The sequence below is a fragment of the Lissotriton helveticus genome, chromosome 7, assembly GCF_964261635.1.
Source record: "Lissotriton helveticus chromosome 7, aLisHel1.1, whole genome shotgun sequence".
Classification (NCBI taxonomy): Eukaryota; Metazoa; Chordata; class Amphibia; order Caudata; family Salamandridae; genus Lissotriton; species Lissotriton helveticus.
This window is the reverse complement of record NC_136068.1, coordinates 135,334,570-135,354,175: the sequence shown is the minus strand read 5'-3', so window position 1 is coordinate 135,354,175 and position 19,606 is coordinate 135,334,570. Positions and strand designations below refer to the sequence as shown.

Genomic DNA, 19,606 nt, shown 5'->3' with positions numbered 1-19,606 from the left:
GTCTGCTTGGTTCCTAACCATCCCCTCCGAGCACAAAAGTGTCTCTTAGCACCAAGTGTTAACGTAAGACTGGGCAGTGGCTATTCGGTTATAAGGTCCCCTGTTTACAGTATACAGACATCCCTCCCTCACCCAAACTATATAAAACAGCAACATCAAGAGAAAGAAACAAGAATGCAGGAGAAATGGGGTTTACTTTAACGTGGTAGATGCCTGGCACTATGATTTTATTACATTAGTGTAATATTTGACAAATGCATCTCAGCCAAAAAAAAGACATAAGGTCTCATGTAGTTGTGGGTAGTAATGATACATCAGATGTCCAGTTGACCGACCTCTTAATTCCCTGTCTCATTTAGAATGTAAGTAGATGTATAGCAGGATTTAAAAAACAGAACTTGTAAAACAATCCCTTGTAAACCAGAGCAGTATGTTTTGAGGGATATCAAAACAAGACTGGGCTTCTGACTGTTGGGAATACGGATATGTTGGCTGTAGTATATGGATGGCTTTGGTTAAGGATGTCTTGGGTATAGTATACAGGTGTTTTGAGTTTTGAGCAATCGTGTGTCCAGGAAGCTGGTGTTGGCTCTACTAAAACATCCATTGTGACATGGGTTGTGTCCCTTTTTGTCTCTATTTACCTGACCCTGTAGCGCCACCCATGGCCACCTGTAGCTGCCGAAGGGGTCCCAATGTGGAGGAAGGAAAGTGGTATGGTGTCCGTTCCTACCTACACCTCTTCTACGAAGATTGCGCAGGGGCCATCCCTGACGATGACATGGGCAGTGTTCAGAACTCACATCTCCACCGTGGCTGCCATGCACTCCTCTGGAAGGTAAAGCTGCCCTCCAGTTCGTCAGGTACTTTTTTCACTCCGCACTGATCAGCATACCAAGGAGAGAGCACCACACTCTCTCCTTGGGAGGGAGGATGCATGACATGTGATGGTTCTGTGGACAACCAAGGTGTATGCTAGTAGGCGAGGGGTCTCCAGAAGACAGACCCCCAGTGGTACCACAATAGTGAACAGACAATGGGCCAAGACTTTTAACTTGTGCTGCTGGGAGGGGGACTTAAAAGGGCACTCACTCACAAGGAAAATACTCCGTGACTTTGGAGAGGTTTTCCGGTTTTGGATTGTCTCTGTGTCATGTACGCTTCCAGTAAGTAATTTGATTGGACATCCTTGATTTGGGGGCTCCTCTTGTTGGGTTAAGTCCATGTGTCAGTGATTATGCAATTGATCATCCTTGATGTCTTGGGGCCAGATGTAGGTAATTCTATTTTACCGATTCATAAATACCAAATTTTACCGATTCGGTATTTATGAATCGGTAAAATAGAAGGTGGGAGATGTAGGAAAAAATAAATTTTCAATTACCGAATCGGTAACAATCGGTATTTACCGATTCGGTAAATACCCAATCGGTATTTCCTATTGATTCCTATGGGCTGTGAAGCTCATAGGACCATAGGAATCAATGGGAAATACCGATTGGGTATTTACCGAATCGGTAAATACCGAATGTTGCAAGGGTGCAGGGGGTGTCACTTTGACACCCTCTAGCACCCGAAGTAAAGGCATGTGTGACATGTGGCACACATACATGCCCTTGGGGCATGTCTGTGTGTCACATTGCACAGTGTGCATGCACAGATGTGCATGCACACCTGGATTCGGTATTTTACCACCCAATAGGATTGGGTGGTAAAATACCGACTCTTAAGGGCCTGTGACACTCTCAGGAGTGTCACCTACATCTGAGATTTACCGAATCGGTAAAATTACCGATTTGGTATTTTACAGAATCGGTAAATTTACCGATTCTGTAAAATATTGGCCCCTACATGCCAATTCCTAAATACCGGTCGGTAACGACCGGTATTTGGGCTCCTACATCTGGCCAATTGAGACTCCTCCAGAGGCGTATAAGCTCTTTCCTATAGTCTTACAATGATTGATTGTGGTTATGATCGTCCTTGACTGTGGGATTCCTCATGTGGAGATTAGTCACTGTCTCATTGTCTTCCAGTACTTGATTGCGGCATTTATCGCTCTTAACTGGAAGACTCCTGTTGTTGGCATTCATCATTGTCTCATTTTCTTCCAGTGATTGATTTTGGATCTGTAAACCACGGAAAGGAGATCGTTCCTCTATGTAGCTGATGCCCTCAAGTTTGCTATCTGGCCAGGAATCAAGTCACTGGGAGATCGGAATTTCAGATCATAATGCCCTCACACACCTGTTAGGGTGTCATGCTTCATCATAGGCAGTCATGTGAAGGCAAAAGGGACGACATGAAGATGCGGAGATGAACGAAAGGACAAAGAAAACCAGATCCACATGTTTTAAGAGGAATTCTGACAACGCAAAAGAAGAGAAGCCCACTGATCCCAAAGAGGTCTTACACGCCAAAGAACAAGAATCCAGTTCCAGATAAACTGATGACATGCACCAAAGTCCTACACCGAATCTCCCAGCCCTGAGGAAGACCTCCTGAAAATCCTCGCCGCCGGCACTTCATCAGGACTTTTATAAACAACTGTAAGAAGCCCCACAAAAAAGGGGGGGCCGGGGGACTCCCCGTAAGTTGAGGATGACCGAATGAAGTGTAGCTGATCATTTCAATATGCAGACGCTGGGAAGATGCGCAGGTGAGTCGGCATTGCCCGACCTATGCATAGGTGGTCCTTACAGTGGTCGGGTCCCTCCCCTTCGTTTATGAAGTAATGTACCTCCTCCATTGAGGTGGAGACTTCTTACTGGTTCCTTATTCGGGATCAGCTACACTTCATTTGGACATCCTCAACTTTTGGGGAGTCCCCCTGGCCCCCCATTTTTTGGGGGCTTCTTACTGTTGTTTCTAAAGGTCCTGATGAAGTGCCGCCTGACTTCTGGGCTTCCAAGGCACGAAACATGTTGATCATGCATACATAGAGCTACCCTGTTACCTAAGGACCTCCTGGTAGCGCCACTGTTTTTACCCATTTTGAATGAAATTGTTCCTGGGTCCGGTGCCTATTTTATGTCACCTTGCACACACAACAATTCACTATCTTTTAGCCCACATGCACCCACCATATACGGCACCCTCCGATCTGAAGAACTCCACTAAAGAAGCCACCAGGCCCATCAAACATTGCAGCACCGGTCTGACAAGGAGCACCCTATGATGAAGCATGACACCCTATCAGGTGTGTGAGGGCATTATGATCTGAAATTCAGATCTCCCAGCGACTAGATTCCTGGCCAGATAGCAACCTTGAGTGCTTCGGCTACATATTGGAACGATCTCCTTTCTGTGGTTTACATGAGTACTCGGAGGAGCAAAGGAGTAGGACCTCTTAAAATAACTAGCTCTTCCGTCCCCCTTCTAATTTAACGTACATGATTGTGGATTTGATCATCCGTTACTGCTTGGAGACTCCTCGTGTTAGGACTAGTCTCCATTTCATGTTCTTCTTCTATTGAATGATTGTTATGGCATTGACCATCATTGACATGGAGACATGCTGTAATAAGCTCTTGACTCCTCTTTTTCATCTGAGTTACTCCAAGTTTGTTCTAACCTTGTCAGTTATCATATCTGGGTGTCTTTGAACCTAAATTATTTCTAGTTACGGCTCACATATTTTTCTTTCTATGACTCAAATGTCTGGTGGGACCTCCTAATAATAGTATGTGTTACTCTCTTCACTAGGTGTGCCTGCAATGTGAATTTGTTGCAGAGTAGGGAGAGACCTCCTAATGCTTGCTTTTCTCTCTTTACCAGGTGTGCCTCTCCACTGGAATGCTGCTTCTCCTGATTGGTATGGCAGCCTTAGCTACGGGAGCCCTTGTGCCACCACGGCTGGAAGGCATAACCGAGGGGCAGTTTGTGGTGGTAGACCAGAAGGCAGTGGAATACAACCAGGCACTCATGATCTGTAAAGTGGTGGGAATCATCTTGTGCGCAGCAGCCGGGGTGCTGGTGGCCTCATCTGTTGTCTCCTCCATACTGTGCAGAGCAACACGAGATGCTCAAGAAGAGGAAGAAGAACAGCTATCCCCCATACTTCGGGAGAGCCTCCCAAAGAAGAAGCCCCACTCCTGACTCCATCAACAGTAGACACTTCCAATTGTAATAGGGTGCGGTCTGTGCTACCAGAGTGGAAAATATGTATTGACGTCCCTTGCCCTGTCGCGTCTTCCCCAAGCCATCTGCTCCCAAAGGAAGTATTGCACACAAACACCTTCGCATACCTATCCCACACATCCTTACCTTTACTCCTCACATGAATCTCTATACCCACACACTTAGCCGGCACACACCCCTAAACACTCAAAGCACTTAGCTAGTAACCCCTATTCCTCTAACAACACAATCTCCTGCAGCTGGAAGTGGTTAAGCCAGAGGTGGAATGAAACTTGAGGGGGCCCCCCTACAAGTTACATGGAGTGGGCCCCCAAGCTCAAGACCCTTCAAGCCTGCCGCCCGGGCACAGTAATAGAAGGGCCCCCTGGAACTCAGGGGCCCACTGCACTTCTGGGTCTGCAGGGGCTATCTTCATGCCTCTGGGTTAAGCATTGGTCCATGCACGCTCCACAACATTTTGCGAGCAGGAAGGACATACAAGTGAAGATCAGTCTTCTCCCAGAACCCCGTAAGGAGTACTAGCCCGTCCCGACCAAGCCCTCAGTTTCTGTGAGGTATTTGACAACGATCATTAAACTGGAGGATAGGTCTGATGTCAGAAAGCAGTAAAGCCAAATCTTCAGCTAAATCAGAATGAATTTGAGTCCAACTCAAGGCAGGTACAAAGGCAAAAGACATTGCTGACTGTATTTCCTCCACCATACTATGTCACTGGTTTAAAATTTAGTGGACAGGGTACTACATTGCAAATGCAACAGGGTACTCTGCCCACCAAAACCTCAGTCTGTCTGCTTCATTTAAAGATGGAGGGACCTTATGTTTCATGTTGGCGAAGCACCTGTTGGCTCCGTCGATGGAATACTTCTTCCAGCAGACCAATGCAATATTGGCTGTCAGGGGAAGTACGTTGCACCCTCCACCCTATTTACATTGGACAGAGCAGTGCCTTTTTTCGCCATCCATCACTGCAAGGAAAAACCTGGCAGTTAGGTGCAGGAAAAAATACAATAATGATCCCACATCTTGGGAGAAAATTCTACTTTGGGAGTTTGTTTCTAAAAAACAAAAAATGTCGAACGTTTGGTGAACAGCCATCAGAAATGACGGCTTCCATCCACTAAAACATTTCGTACATTAAAATAGCCATCATCAGTTCCTGCAGTGTACAGATATTACCACTGAGCCCGTGGTCATCTCTAAATTTGGTGGGTTGAGTACCGTTGAGATGGCGGAGGTAATGTACTCCGCCATACTAACAGGCACTACTCCATCTGTCAAACACTAAGTCAGTCCCTATGTCTGTGATGGGGTAAACTCAATTGGTAGGGCCTTGAAATATTTAGAATTGCCTCAGAATATAGGAACCATTTCAGTTACCCCCACAATATAAAGAGGCTCTAAATCTGAGCATAGGGGCCCAGATGGTGGCTCACCATGAGGGCGTATATGAGTAGAATGCACATAGGGTGAATCCTATGCTGAATTTGTAGAAAAATGAAAACGTCGTCTCAGCACTTCTATTTTCTTCTTGGCTAATATTCACCCCCATAACTCTGGACAACTGTTTATGCTTTATTGGTCTGAAAAACTTTCCTTACAGGCATTTCAGGAAACTCACAAGTTTGTATTCCACATATGTGATATGCGTGTTTCCAAGTAGCACTATACAGCTCCTCTGCTAACTGTTCATAGCACCTCAAGGGCAGTAGGAGCTAGACACTTCCGTTGGCCCTCAGCACAGCATAGGTGGCACTCTTACATAGTTCAGCACCGTCAGGTTGAAAGAAGCCCACACTCCCCAGGGTCAGAATGCTGACACTTCCAGTAAGTCAATTCAGGGCATTCCAAGTATCCCATGATCCTTGTCCAGAGCAAGCTTATAGTAATTCCTACCTGACTGGCAATTTTATAGAGCCATAGGAAAGACCAAGCAAAGTCTTTGTAGAGAAGAGTGATCTATGGCACTGGAAATAGAATAACAATACATCTTCCAATTTTGGCACTTTTTTAGAACAAAGGTAAGACACAGATTCCTGAAATTACATTTGTAGCAATTGGGTTTATACTTTCCCTGGGTCAATAAACTCAAACGAATAGCGGGGGATTCCAAATAAGCTAAACATGCATCCCATGCTGTTTAACTCAACTTGTCTTTCTCTCTTTTCAAACAAATGGAGGCTGCAGACAAGATACTATGTAACAGTTGTTACTCCAGGTAGTCCCTTGGCTTTGCTCCCCTCCTGCACGGACAGCATATGCCCAGATCTTCATTTAAAGACGGAAATGTGTAAGAAAGCCTGCAGGTCTTCTGCAGTCTATAAAGCCATCTAACTTGAAGTTACATACCCACCACATAAATAAAACATCATCCTCTTTTTAGGAAACCTCCAGCCAGAAGCGTTTAGTAATCACATCACAGCATGTGGGGATACTCAGGCCATTAGTTATAGTGGTAAATGGTCTTAACAAATGGCAAAAGTCAGTGAGGGTTTTATTGTCTATCACTTTATCCTTATACCCTTCCAAGGCAAGGACACTTGGGTTGATCGCTTTCGATCAACCAAAGGATCACATTTAAGGCCATGCTAACCTCCTTTAGAGCACGGCATCAAAAAGAGCCTTTGTGTTGGCAAAGAAGAGTCAAGATGCACACTCCTGTGAGGGATCTTCTCTCCTCTAATCAAGGTAGGCTATGCATCCCGAAGATTCATAGAGAAAGATCGAGGGGTTGACCTTTCTCGTTTCTGGAAACAAGATTACGGGATTCTCTGCCGATTATGGTGAGATTACTTGAGAAGGTTGTAAATCTGGATGGAAACTCTTCTTTTCAGGAAATGCTATTTATAGTTTTAGCTCCGTCTGTCTATTGGCATGAGTGCCGGTATGCTTCCCTCCGAAGCAGCTGTGTGTAATACAAATGGTTTATCATTCAGCAGGACGCACTCAGGAAGGAGTGGACTGTGAACAGTTAGGATATTCAACTTGGATGTGTTTCGCCATGACCATTGTTGGACCATCATTAGATTCTCAGCCGCAGGAAACCTGCAGAAGGTGCTGCTGACCACCTCATTTGACAATCCGATATGCCTTTCAGGCACAAGACAAAGTCTGTAGTTTCCACACGACCTAAATGTCACAATAAGAGAGAAGGTTCCTGTAGGTGACGATCCGCTTCTGAAGAGGGGTATTGGAGGGTGAGGTGGTCGATCAACTCTACAGAGAGACTGCAGATGGAAGCACTCACTCTTAGACAACTAGTTGATGGGACTGCTTGGTACTGAGAGTACTACATGGAAGAGCATGGCCATGCAGACAGTGCTGACCTCTGGTAAGTATCCCTGTGCCTAGCAGGCACCACAAGAGGAGGACACCCTGGGCTCCTGCATGTACTGTGGGTGTCTATTGACACCGGAAGAAGACCTTGACCTCACTGTTGGCAGTACTGGTGCCAAACAGGCATTACAGCAAGAGAATAGCTGTGTGGAAAGGGTGTGTACCACTAACTCCACTTAGGCACTGGTCTGACAACCAGGAAGGAATAAGAGCGCCAGCTATTTCTATTATAGCTTGTATCACTATGCCAGCCTCTGTGACAGCCTTGATGTGATGGGTGTAGGTTTCTAAAGACGTTTGAACCGAACTGGAAAAGGAAGTGGCTACATTTGTATCAGGAACCTGTAGACAACATTCTCATCAGGATCCGTATAGGTCATATTACTTGTGACAATTTGCAGCCCTCTGTGTGAAAGTCTTTATTTAGTTTAGATTAATTACAATCCTTCACAATAATACAAAATCCAGTATAAGCATAAAAAACCTAAAAAGGAACCATACTGTCTTACAATACTGGAAGTAAAAATCATAATTCATCACGCCTGGATTGATCTTAAAATACAATTATTTAAATTCAACATATAGTATTACAGAATACAGGTACTGTGATGCCAGATGCTTTAGTTGTCTAACTGTTCATGAAAGTAATCAGGTCACTATGTTAGTCCGATTATTAGATCTCTGCAAGCAAAGTTCTCTAGCTTCTTCACTCTGCGGTAGTTGTGTTCCTTAGAATTTGTCTAAGCCAACTCCACCTTTTAGCCAATAACTCGCTACACAGAATGTTTGAGAGTTTCGTCTTGATTTTTGCATAGCCTACATTGATTGTCATCTATTAATTTATTCTGCCATGACCCTTCAGGTACGTAATAAAAGCTAGTAAAGTAGGCAATAGTGAGGAAAGACAAGCTTAACTGGAGCTCAAAGACATAAATTGAAAGAAGATTGTCTCTGAAAAGTAGGACACCAAATACGTTTGCGTTGTTCAAGATTACCGTTCAGTTTCACCTCCACCACATTTTTACCATTTTTTTTTACTTTATGTAAACACTGAGGGGCAGATTTACAAGCCCCTTGCGCCTCTTTTGCGCCGCCGTTTTGTTACTTTTGTGACTCAGTGGCGGCGCAAAAGATGCGCCATGCTGCGGGGTATTTACAACGTGCTGCATCTCCCAGATGCGTCACGTTGTAAAGCCCTGCGCCAGAAGGAGGCGTTCCTGTGCGAGGGGCTTTCCGGCGCAGGAACGCCTTATAAAAGTGGCTGAGTGAAATCTACAAGATTTCACTCAGTCACTTTTGAGCCCATGCTGCGTCAAAACCCTGCACCTGCTTGAAGCAGGCATAAGGATTGGCGTAGCATTGGAAAGATAGGGCCCCCACAGCATTGCTGGAGCTGCATCGCGCTTGCGATGCAACTCCAGCAATGCGCCGCCTTTCCGGCACAGATGCGTCACGCATCTGTGCCGTTTTTGCCCCATGGTGCACTTCATTGTAAATGCGGCGCATCTATGGTGGCGGAGGCGTGGCGCACAATAACTGGCGCATCCCTGCTGATATGCAGGGATGCGCCAGTTATTGTAAATCTGCCCCCGAGTCCCATATCATATGTTGTGCGGGGAAAGTGTATCACAGAATTGCCAATACCATGGAGTACAATAATTGAGTGCAGCATTGTGATTTTTATCCCTGTCCAGTGGGGAATAACATTGGGATACAATGTTTGGACTACAATTCCTGCATTCCGTTTCCTCATTCCACCCTTTTTCTGTGCACATATTTTCGCCAAATTTTGTCTGCCAAATTGTGGTGGTCAAAAACTTGATAGGGCAGTGTTTTCGCACACGCTCGATTCGTCGGGTAACTTATTTTACTCGAAAAATTGGAATTACTGAAGGTTGCATGGTTGGGATCCTATTAGGAGAGAAAGAGAGAGAGAACATACTGGAAGAAAACTCAAGGATTTAGAGTAGCAGGCACCTCAAGTCTCCCTTACCCGGCTATATTTTCCAATAATTGGAAACACCCTTCTCCCTTAAGTAAACTAAAGAGAACTATGGAAAAATGGGCACAATTACTGGTGGTTTTAGTTTGCCTCTATTCTTATGAGTACCCACAGACAACAATGACACTATAGCAAGCAGTTAGAATATTTGCAGTGTGTCAAGGTTAAACTTTCAAAACATTTAGGGGGAGATTTACCAAACCTACACTCAACGCAGCGCAACCCCCCGCGAGGCTGCGCTGTGTTGCGTGACAGGGAGGGAGGAGGAGAGCGCCATATTTTCAAAGATATGTCTCTCTCCACCCCTTTCCCTTGTGCCGGTGCTGATTACAACTGCTGTGTGCCACACACATTCACCTTAGCACCATGATGCTAGGGCATGTGTGTGAGTCCAGCATAGGTTTTGTACGGGAAGGATACCCTTCATGTACAAAATACTATGTCTAGCCACGAGGTAAAGTTTTTTCCACTTTCTACGCGTGCTGCACAGTGCAGCACTCATGTAAAGTCGGAAAAGGAAAGAGAAATGAAAGCATTTCTCCTTCCTGCGCCTATTTTAAAAGGGCACAGTTTTCTCACGCTAAACCTGATCTACTGTATTTGGGAAATTGAGTTTAGCGTGAGAGACCTTGGGTGGTTGCATGGGAACACCGATGCACCACCCTTGGCACGCTCCCATGGCGCAAAGTAATGCATAGCAGCGCTATGCGCTGCTTCGCATTACTTTTACGTTATTTCCAGCGCTAAACAAATTTAGCACTGGAAAGTAAATTAGGAAAAAAATATTTTGTCTTGTTTTGCGTGACTTTTGTGATGCAAATATGGAGCAAAATCTTAGTAAATCTCCCCTTAGTTTGAAATGCATTTGGTTGAAAACAAATAAACCTTTAGTTCAAAATTCGGTAGAATTCAGTACAAACTACTTAATTCAGAAACAAATACAATCAGAAACAGAACCTTTTTTTAGAAGGCGGGCAGAAAGGAACACATTTCTTTATGCTTTCTTACATCTTAAAACCAATGCAATGAACTTTATTTTATTTTTTAAAAAGCCTACTTTTACTATTTTCAATTCGCCATAACTTTAACCATTACTTGGTCTTACTATTAATTCAACAGGGGATATTTACTATTCTAACTTCAGTCTTAGCCATTGTGAACTTGGAGCCAAAATGTTGTAACTGTAAATTTCAGTCAAAGTGAGAATTGCAAACTTTTCTCAAACTAAATATATTCAAACTAATGTTTTTTCAAGTACACGTTTCGATCAAAATGCTTTTCAAACTATATACCTTGACGTATATGATTATTACATATGGAAAAGATCATTAAAATCACATTATTTTACACACTAATCACAGTTTTGCAGAGGAGAATTTGTCGCCCATTTCCTGTTCAGTTGTCCCCATATGAAAACCCACTTCTGCCTCAGGGTAAAGATAACTTGACATGGTGCTGAAAGCAGAGCTAAGTTCAGCCATCAGAAGATTCCCAGGGAGCTCTAGGGCCCCACACCCCTCATTCGAGGTGTCTTTCTGGAAAACTGCACCCATTCTTCAGTTAGGGCCTCTCTGTATAATCCTGCACCTATCATCCAGCGCCTGGGCATATCCGTGAGAATCTGTTGCAGCAACTGAAACTCTAAAATGAGTGACTTTACCACTGAATAAAAAATCTTGCAGTCACTGCACCCGGCTCTCTCTATTTTTTCTCCTGTAGAGACATGGCCTCTAGCTTCATTCAGTTAGGTAGCTAGTGTGAAACACACCCGTTCTCTTTTCTCTCTCTCTCTCTATCTCCCTCTCCATCTCTCTCTCTCTCTCTCTTACACTGTTTCTCTTTCTGTGTGGGTACCTACCATTTACTTTGATTAAAGGTTTCTTTATTGTTCTGACTTCAAGGCCAGTTGAATCACCTTGAAAGTTGCATTTTAGCTAAAAGTAAATGTTACTGCTTTAACGTTTTGAAAAAAACACAAACTCTCACATAGAGAAATGCTACAAAAACACTGTGCTTGCAGACTAAGCTCTACACTTGTGTCCCTACAAGGACATTCTTTGACTACATCACCATGTTAATCTGGTCCCCTTAGTGATGGTGAGTCTGGCTAATCAAGTATTACTTGTAAACCACTAGCTACTAGCTGCCAACGGTGCAGAGTAGGAATATCGACGGAGAAATATCGTGTTACATAAATATCTCCGCAGAAATATCGAGTGGAAGAAATATCTACAACAAAAATATAGTTTGACCAGAATATCGACTGATAGGTATGTAATATCGATAACAATATTATAGTTGTAATAAATATCGTTTACAAAAATATAGTTTACAAAAATATCGATTTATTAATAATGTTATGTATTTTAGTGTATTTGAAGAGAATTGATTGTCATTTTATTATATGTTTTGGAATTGTATTAGTTATTAATGTATTTTAAGTTGAATTTTGTGTTATTAGTTCCGTAGCGGGTTGTGGGTTTATAGGGGAATAGGGTGGGAAGTAATTTAATTATATAAAATTAATTGATTATTAATGTGTTAATGTATTAATAAATGTTTAATAATTAGTTATTCATTAATTTCAATTAGTCAATTATTAATTCATTATGTTAATTGATTAATTATTTTTAGGTGTGTGTTGTGGAGTTTATATGTGTAAATGGTGTGAAGGGTGGTGAGTAATTAATTATTTATTGATTAGTTATTAAATACTTTTTAAATTAATTACCATTATTAATTAGTAATTATTAATTGTAAATGTGTAATTAATTATAGGTTTGTGTTGTGGTGTTTATAAGTGTATATGGTGTGAAACCTGGTAATTAATTAATTAATTAATTAATTAATTAATTAATAAAAAAATATTTTCATTAATTAATTAGTAAATAATAAATGTAATTGTGTCATTAATTTTAGGTGTGTGTGGTGGATATTATAGTGTAAATTAATGTGTAATTAATTATATTTTATTATCTTTGTTAATAAAAATATATTTAAATGTATATATTAATTATGTTTATATTTGAAATTAAATTTACTAAAAATGTTGATAGTTTGTTTTTTTATTGTTTTGGGTTCCAGCGCTTTCCCTACTATTGTACTCTCTGGAGTGGGAATAGTAATTTTTACCCCTACGCTATCCAACGCTTTCCCTACTGTTGCACCCTTTGGAGTGGGAATAGTCATTTTCACCCCTACGCTATCCAACGCTTTCCCTACTGTTGCACTCTCTGGAGTGGGAATAGTAATTTTTACCCCTACGCTATCCAACGCTTTCCCTACTGTTGCACTCTCTGGAGTGGGAATAGTAATTTTAACCCCTATGCTATCCAACACTTTCCCTACTGTTGCACCCTCTGGAGAGGGAATACTAATTTTTACCCCTACGCTATCCAGCGCTTTCCCTACTGTTGCACTCACTGGAGTGGGAATAGTAATTTTTACCCCTACGTTATCCAACGCTTTCCCTACTGTTGCACCCTCTGGAGTGGGAATACTAATTTTTACCCCTACGCTATCCAGCGCTTTCCCTACTGTTGCACTCACTGGAGTGGGAATAGTAATTTTTACCCCTACGCTATCCAACGCTTTCCCTACTGTTGCACCCTTTGGAGTGGGAATAGTAATTTTTACCTCTACGCTATCCAGCGCTTTCCTTACTGTTTCACCCTTTGGAGTGCGAATAGTCATTTTTACCCCTATGCTATCCAGCGCTTTCCCTACTGTTGCACTCACTGGAGTGGGAATAGTAATTTTTACCCCTATGCTATCCAACGCTTTACCTACTGTTGCACTCTCTGGAGTGGGAATAGTAATTTTTAGCCCTACGCTATCCAGCGCTTTCCCTACTGTCGCACTCACTGGAGTGGGAATAGTAATTTTTACCCCTATGCTATCCAACGCTTTCCCTACTGTTGCACTCTCTGGAGTGGGAATAGTAATTTTTACCCCTACGCTATCCAACGCTTTCCCTACTGTTGCACCCTCTGGAGTGGGAATAGTAATTTATACCCCTACCCTATCCAATGCTTTCCCTACTGTTGCACTCACTGGAGTGGGAATAGTAATATTTACCCCTTCGCTATCAAATGTTTTAACTACTAATGTTTTTATTTTGTTATTAAATGTATGTATTATTATTATTTAATACTTTAATGTGTTAATTAAATATAGATTATTTTATTTTCTTCAAAATGTTTTATATATGTGTTTATTTTATTTTTATATAATTATTAAAGTTTATAAATTAAATTAAGATAATAATAAAATGTATTTAAGAAAATATATGTATATGTGCACATTTATTGTGTTTGAATTAATTAAATTAAGTTTTTTTGTTATAAATAGTTACAATATAAATGTAATTTAATGTATTTGGTTAATAATATTAATATTATATAATTATTTAATTAAAGTTATATTATTTTTTTAAAGTCGATATTTTTTACAACAATATTTTTTACAACTATATTTTTGAGTCTATATTATTGTACTTACCTGTTTAAGTATAGGGGGTCGATATTTTTGTAATCGATATTTGTACAACTATATTTTTGTAAACTATATTTTTGTTGTCAATATTTAAACAGGGAACCCTGCCAACCACATGCTGTTACTCCCAACCTGATCCCACCAGCCTATGTGACTAGAGTAACTGGCTTGAAAATTCACTATCAGTTGGACTTCACAAAAACATGACATGTATGCTTACATCATAAAAGGTTAAAAGTAAATGCTTCACAAAAGAAGTTAGATAACCTGTGAATCTATTGCATAGAAACTAAGATCAGCCCTAAAAAACTGCAATTTCAAAAAACAAGCCTGGATTTTCAAAGATATGATCAAGCGCTATATAAAACTTTGCAAATAAATAAATAGATATATTCTTTTACTATACAAAAGAAATGTTGGAACCCCTAATATGGCATCTGTAGTGTCTTGTAAATGAAGAAACGCTGGAACTCGTTTGGTTCCCACTGTACAACGTAGACCTGCGACCTAACCGTTGGAGGGATGAGTTGAAGACAGGCTTAGATTGTCGAGCTCTGACTTACAAACAGCAAAATGAAGACGTGTTCAACTATTCTTCATGTGTGTCTTGGTTATCAGTGAGTATTGGGGCTGGTAGGATGCTACAACTGGCGACAAGCTAGGGGATACGAAGCCTGTACACTGAAAAGGCTCTTCCAGAGAGTGGTCCAGCAAACTGCTTGTGCGTGCCACATGTGTGGCAGTCGAAGTGCAGAATCGACGCTGGCAATGGTGGAGTCACAGCACAATGCCAGCCTTTGTAAACGGTAAAAGATAAAGAAAGCAACATTGAAAGTCTACATATCAGTGATCAGAAAGTGAATGAAACGGCCGCAAATAACTGGTACTGTGCAACGACACAAATTAATGTCATAAGCTAAATGGGGTAAAAACGCTAAAGGCGAATGCAGCCAGGTTACGAAAACAGCGCACAACAATAGCTTAGTACAGATTAAACTGAAATGCACGTGCTACGAAGTGAAAAGAGATTAACCAGGTGTTTGTGAAGAAACTTTTAAGTACAAAGCTGCCAAAATATAACGTTATCTGCTTTTATGGATTAGTAGTATCTAAGGGTCATCTTCTTACTGAAACCACTAACGACTCATCGTGCAACAATTTGCTATGGAGTGGCCCCAGAAAGAGAGTTTGGGGTTGTGCCTGAGGTTCGGGCCCCAGACGAAGCAGTCCGCTTCATAGGCTGGCGCAAAGGGGCCTAGAACAACTCTTTAGACAGCCCTATGATAAAGAGCTCCAATGGAGAGTCAAGGCGAGATTCAAGCTCCAAAAGTCATTAAAGCTAACCCCGAAGCTAGAACATCACAAGTCGATGGAGAAGCTCAGCCTGATCTAGTTCCACAAGAATATGCATGAGACTACTGTTGGCCAACATGTATACTGGTGCTGCATTCTTGAAACCGCCATCTGCATTTGATTGTGCCACGAAACACAATATTTGGCTATAGATGGACTGTATAGAGACTTTTGAAGATTTCATAGATGCAATAGATTGAAAAGATCATTAAGTATCTGAAAAACATGGCTGGTGAAGGAGTGAAATAATACACGTAAATATACCACAAGAAGGTGAAGTGACGCATGATCGAATTAAAACAGCTTGAAAGTCAAACTTAATTTGGTGCCAAATGTAGATTATGAAAGATACATATTCAGTCAAGAACCCCAGAGACCAGATGAAACCATTGTGTTTGTTGAGAGACTGGATGTTTTGGTGAAGCACTGTAGATTCAATGAGTTTAACAATGAGGAAGCTACCCGCCTCAGAATAATTCAAGTATTTCTGTCAGATTCCTTTCGATGATGAATGCTGAAGGAAATTCTGAGCTTCGAACAAATGCCAGGTGGAGCTGTCCTATGCAGCTACAGAGGAGTCTGGCTCTGGTTCACGCCCTTGGCCGTCACCTACCCAGCCGGTCATCTGATCTTGTTTTCCTCGTCTCCTTGTCTGTGTTTCCTTCCCTTTCCCTCCTCCCTCTGTGATTCTTTGATTTTACTGATGTAACTATGTAACCTGTAACATGCTGATCCTTATGTAAAGCGCTCTGATACCTCCTAGTCTAGCCAGTGCTATATAAAACTTCGCAAATAAATAAAGTCCTTAAGGCTGCTATCACTGAAGAGCATGCTGATCGTCAAGCGACTGACATTGAGGCTGGAGGGGCCCAAAGAGCGTTAGTCATGAATATGAACGTTAAGGCATAGTATAGGGGTTGAGGGACACAAACTGATGTCTCCGCAGAAGAAGAAAACTTGATACAGATGTGTACTGTCACTTCTACACTAAGGCAGATGTCCTGCAGAAAACAAATATGCATCAGCTGTTGTCAAGCAACCCATTTCGTGACAGCTTGCAATGCAAAGAGAAAACTAAGTCTGTCACAGCGTGAAGACAAAAGGGCCAACTAAATGCTACCTCAGCAGTGTTCGAAGCCAAGTGTTCACACCAACTGAGGCTAATTGGCATCAAGTCAAACGTCGTCTAAATCATCGATAATGAGTTCCTCAGTATCAGTTTCTAGTGAAAATGACAATAAAATCGTACATTGTTGATAGTTACTTCAGAAGGGCATACACATGTGGGACTACTCAGATGTGAGGAAAAATTCAAAGCAAAGAAGAATCGACACAAAAAGGCACCACAAACATTGTCTGAAGATCACTCTAAAGATAAATGGGTGTTCGATTCCATTCATAATTGACAGTGGTGGGTCAATAAATATCATGCCTGGGGAGAAGTATCAAGAGTTATCTCCATTACCTCAACTTACGAAGTGAAAGACTGAAGTATACATGTGGGCTGCCTCAACTCCCTTACACAGTCAAGGTTCATTTGTAGCTACAATGAAATTTAAGAGAACTGTGGTACAAGCGCCTATTCATGTACTTCAGGAAAGAGCCTTAAGTGTCTGCTTGCCGAGTTTAATACTGCTGCTGATATTGGTGAACTACAATATAAGTGCTCGTCATGAAATTGTAGGTCAATTTCCTTCATTATTTCATGGGTTAGGAAAACTCAAAACAATGAAAGTCAAGTTACATATACATGAGGATGTTCTTCCTGTTCCACAAAGACACTCCCAAATTGCTTTTTGCTTGTAAGAGGCCGTTGAAAGGAAACTGAATGTATTGCTTAAACATGGCATTATTGAACCCTCCACTGATCTAACGCCATTGGTTTCTTCCATTGTAGTAGTGCCTAAAAGAGACAGGGAACTAGCTGTACATATATACATTGACATGCGTCAGGCTGACAAGGTGATTGAGCGAGAGAGACTTCTAAGTCTGCCCATTGTTGATATAACTGAACTGAGTGGTGCAAAATTCTTCTCTCGACTGGGCTTAAATAAAGGATATCACCATTTGGAGCTCGAAGAAAAATCCTGGTACAATACAACTTTTTCTATGCATATTAGTCTGTTTCTCTACTGAGTTTTGGTGTATCCTCTGCTGCAGAACTTTTCCATGACATCATTCAACATATCATACAGCCTGTAGCAAATGCATTTAACTATAGTGATGACATATTGGTTTTCGGAGCCACACAGAATGAGCATGACAGAGCTCTTATGCAAGTATGCATGTTGCTGAACCATGCAGGTTTAACTCTAGATGCTGACAAATGTGAATTCCACAAGAAAAGCTTGAAATTCTTTGGCCATGTATTTTCCGATGGGACTATGTAACCTGATCCACTTAAAGTGCAAGCGTTGTCTACTGCCAGTCCCTCCTCGAATTGAACGTTGGGGTTTGAGGTTGCAAGAATACAACTATACAATTCTTCATTGTCCAACGAAAGATCAGAATCCTGTTTATTATTTTTCAAGAGTGCCATTGCAGTGTCCTGGTACCTCATCTAAGAGAAGGGAAGCCTGCATCAATTTTATTGTGGAATTCGAGCACACCAGATTCCATATCTTTAGAATGAATTGTCGCTGCCACGAGCCAACATAGTGACATGCGAAAGTTAAAAGACATGCAGCCAGATTCATCAAGCAAAATTGCGATCGCAATAGCTGCGAATTAGCTATTGCGATCGCAATTAACAGAAAAGCAATTCATGATGTGAAAAACACTGAAAATGCGAAATCGCAAAAAATAAATAGCGAATTCGCAAAATAAATCGCAGAATCTAGGAGGAACCCATATAGTGAATCGGAAATAGCGAGAATCCATGGATTCTGCAATTTATTTTGCGATCTCGCTAAATAATCGCTAACGCAATTCATGAAAACTCGCAATTAGCGAGAAAGCAGAAAATCGCTATTTGCGACGCGCAATTTAAGGAGAACCAAAAGCAGGTGGTAACCATGAAGGAAAAAAAAAATTCTAACGAGCCACAGGTGCAGTCCTTAACAAACACACTTAAGGAAACACAGTAGGAGCATGAGGACTCACACAATGCCAGGACGCTACATGGTGGTCAGGCGGCGAAGGCTCCAGGCTGCAGCACGGAACAGACGCAGGATCCAGGAGCGAATACTCCGCCAGCGGGTCACCCTTCTGGGCCAAACTGCAGAGCAAATATACTCTAAGTACCGCCTGAATGGGGCAATGATCATCAAGCTGATCCGGGACCTAGACCCCCTGATGCAGCACCCAACAAGGAGGACCAATCCCGTGCCCACCCATGTCCAGGTCTTGTGCAGCCTGCACCTACTGGCCTCCGGAAGCTTCCAGGGGATAGTCGCTGTTGCAGGGGGGATCTCCCAGAGCACCATGTCCCGCTGCCTAAGGAGTTTCCTGAAGGCTATGCTGACCCGGCTACACCACTACATCTCATTCCCGACCACCCAACAGGACTTGAATGAGACCAAGCTCCATTTCTACAACATTGCGCAATTCCCACATGTAATAGGATGCATTGACTGTACCCACATCCACATCTGCCCACCAGCACAAACGGAATACATGTACCACAACCGCAAGTCCTACCACTCCCTCAATATCCAGATGGTGTGCAACGCTAAGACTTTCATCACGGACATAGTGGCACAATCCCCGGGGAGCACACATGACTCATTCATATTCCGGCACAGCGGCATTCACACACGACTGGCCAGGGGAGACTTTGGCGAAGGACACCTACTAGGTAAGTACACATGCCCCCAAATAGTACATTGTGATCATGTAGCTGTGCAGAACAGGCACTCACCCTCTGCTCCTTTCATTTAGGTGACAGCGCCTACGGTGTCCGTGAGTACCTCCTCACCCCATACCTCAACCCTGCAACACCACAGCAACGGCGTTACAATGCTGCACACATACGCACAAGAAATTGCATTGAGAGGACATTTGGCCTTTTGAAGAGCAGATTCTGCATACTTCACAAGACTGGTGGGGCCATCAAATACGAGCCTGAGGTCTGCTGCCGCATCATGGCCGTGTGTGCAATACTCCACAACATTGCTACCAAGCGCAGGATACCTGTTGAGATCTCTGGCAGTGAGTCGGAAGGGGACAACCGCCCACCTGCACATGTGCGTCATGCACGCGGGGAGAATCCTGCAAAAGGACACAGGCGCCGCAACCACATCACTATTAACTGTTTCTAGTGCACACATTCCCCTCACATAACAC

General features: G+C 42.4%; 1 protein-coding gene across 1 annotated transcript; it reads left to right on the top strand.

The window, feature by feature from the left end:
• The first annotated feature begins 664 nt into the window (after positions 1-664).
• Positions 665-4,667, top strand: NRSN2 (neurensin 2). The gene is made up of 2 exons (XM_078650441.1): positions 665-838; positions 3,778-4,667. Exons 1-2 carry the CDS (start codon positions 665-667, stop codon positions 4,096-4,098), a joined length of 495 nt encoding a protein of 164 aa, XP_078506567.1. The 3' UTR covers positions 4,099-4,667.
• Positions 4,668-19,606: the final 14,939 nt, after the last annotated feature.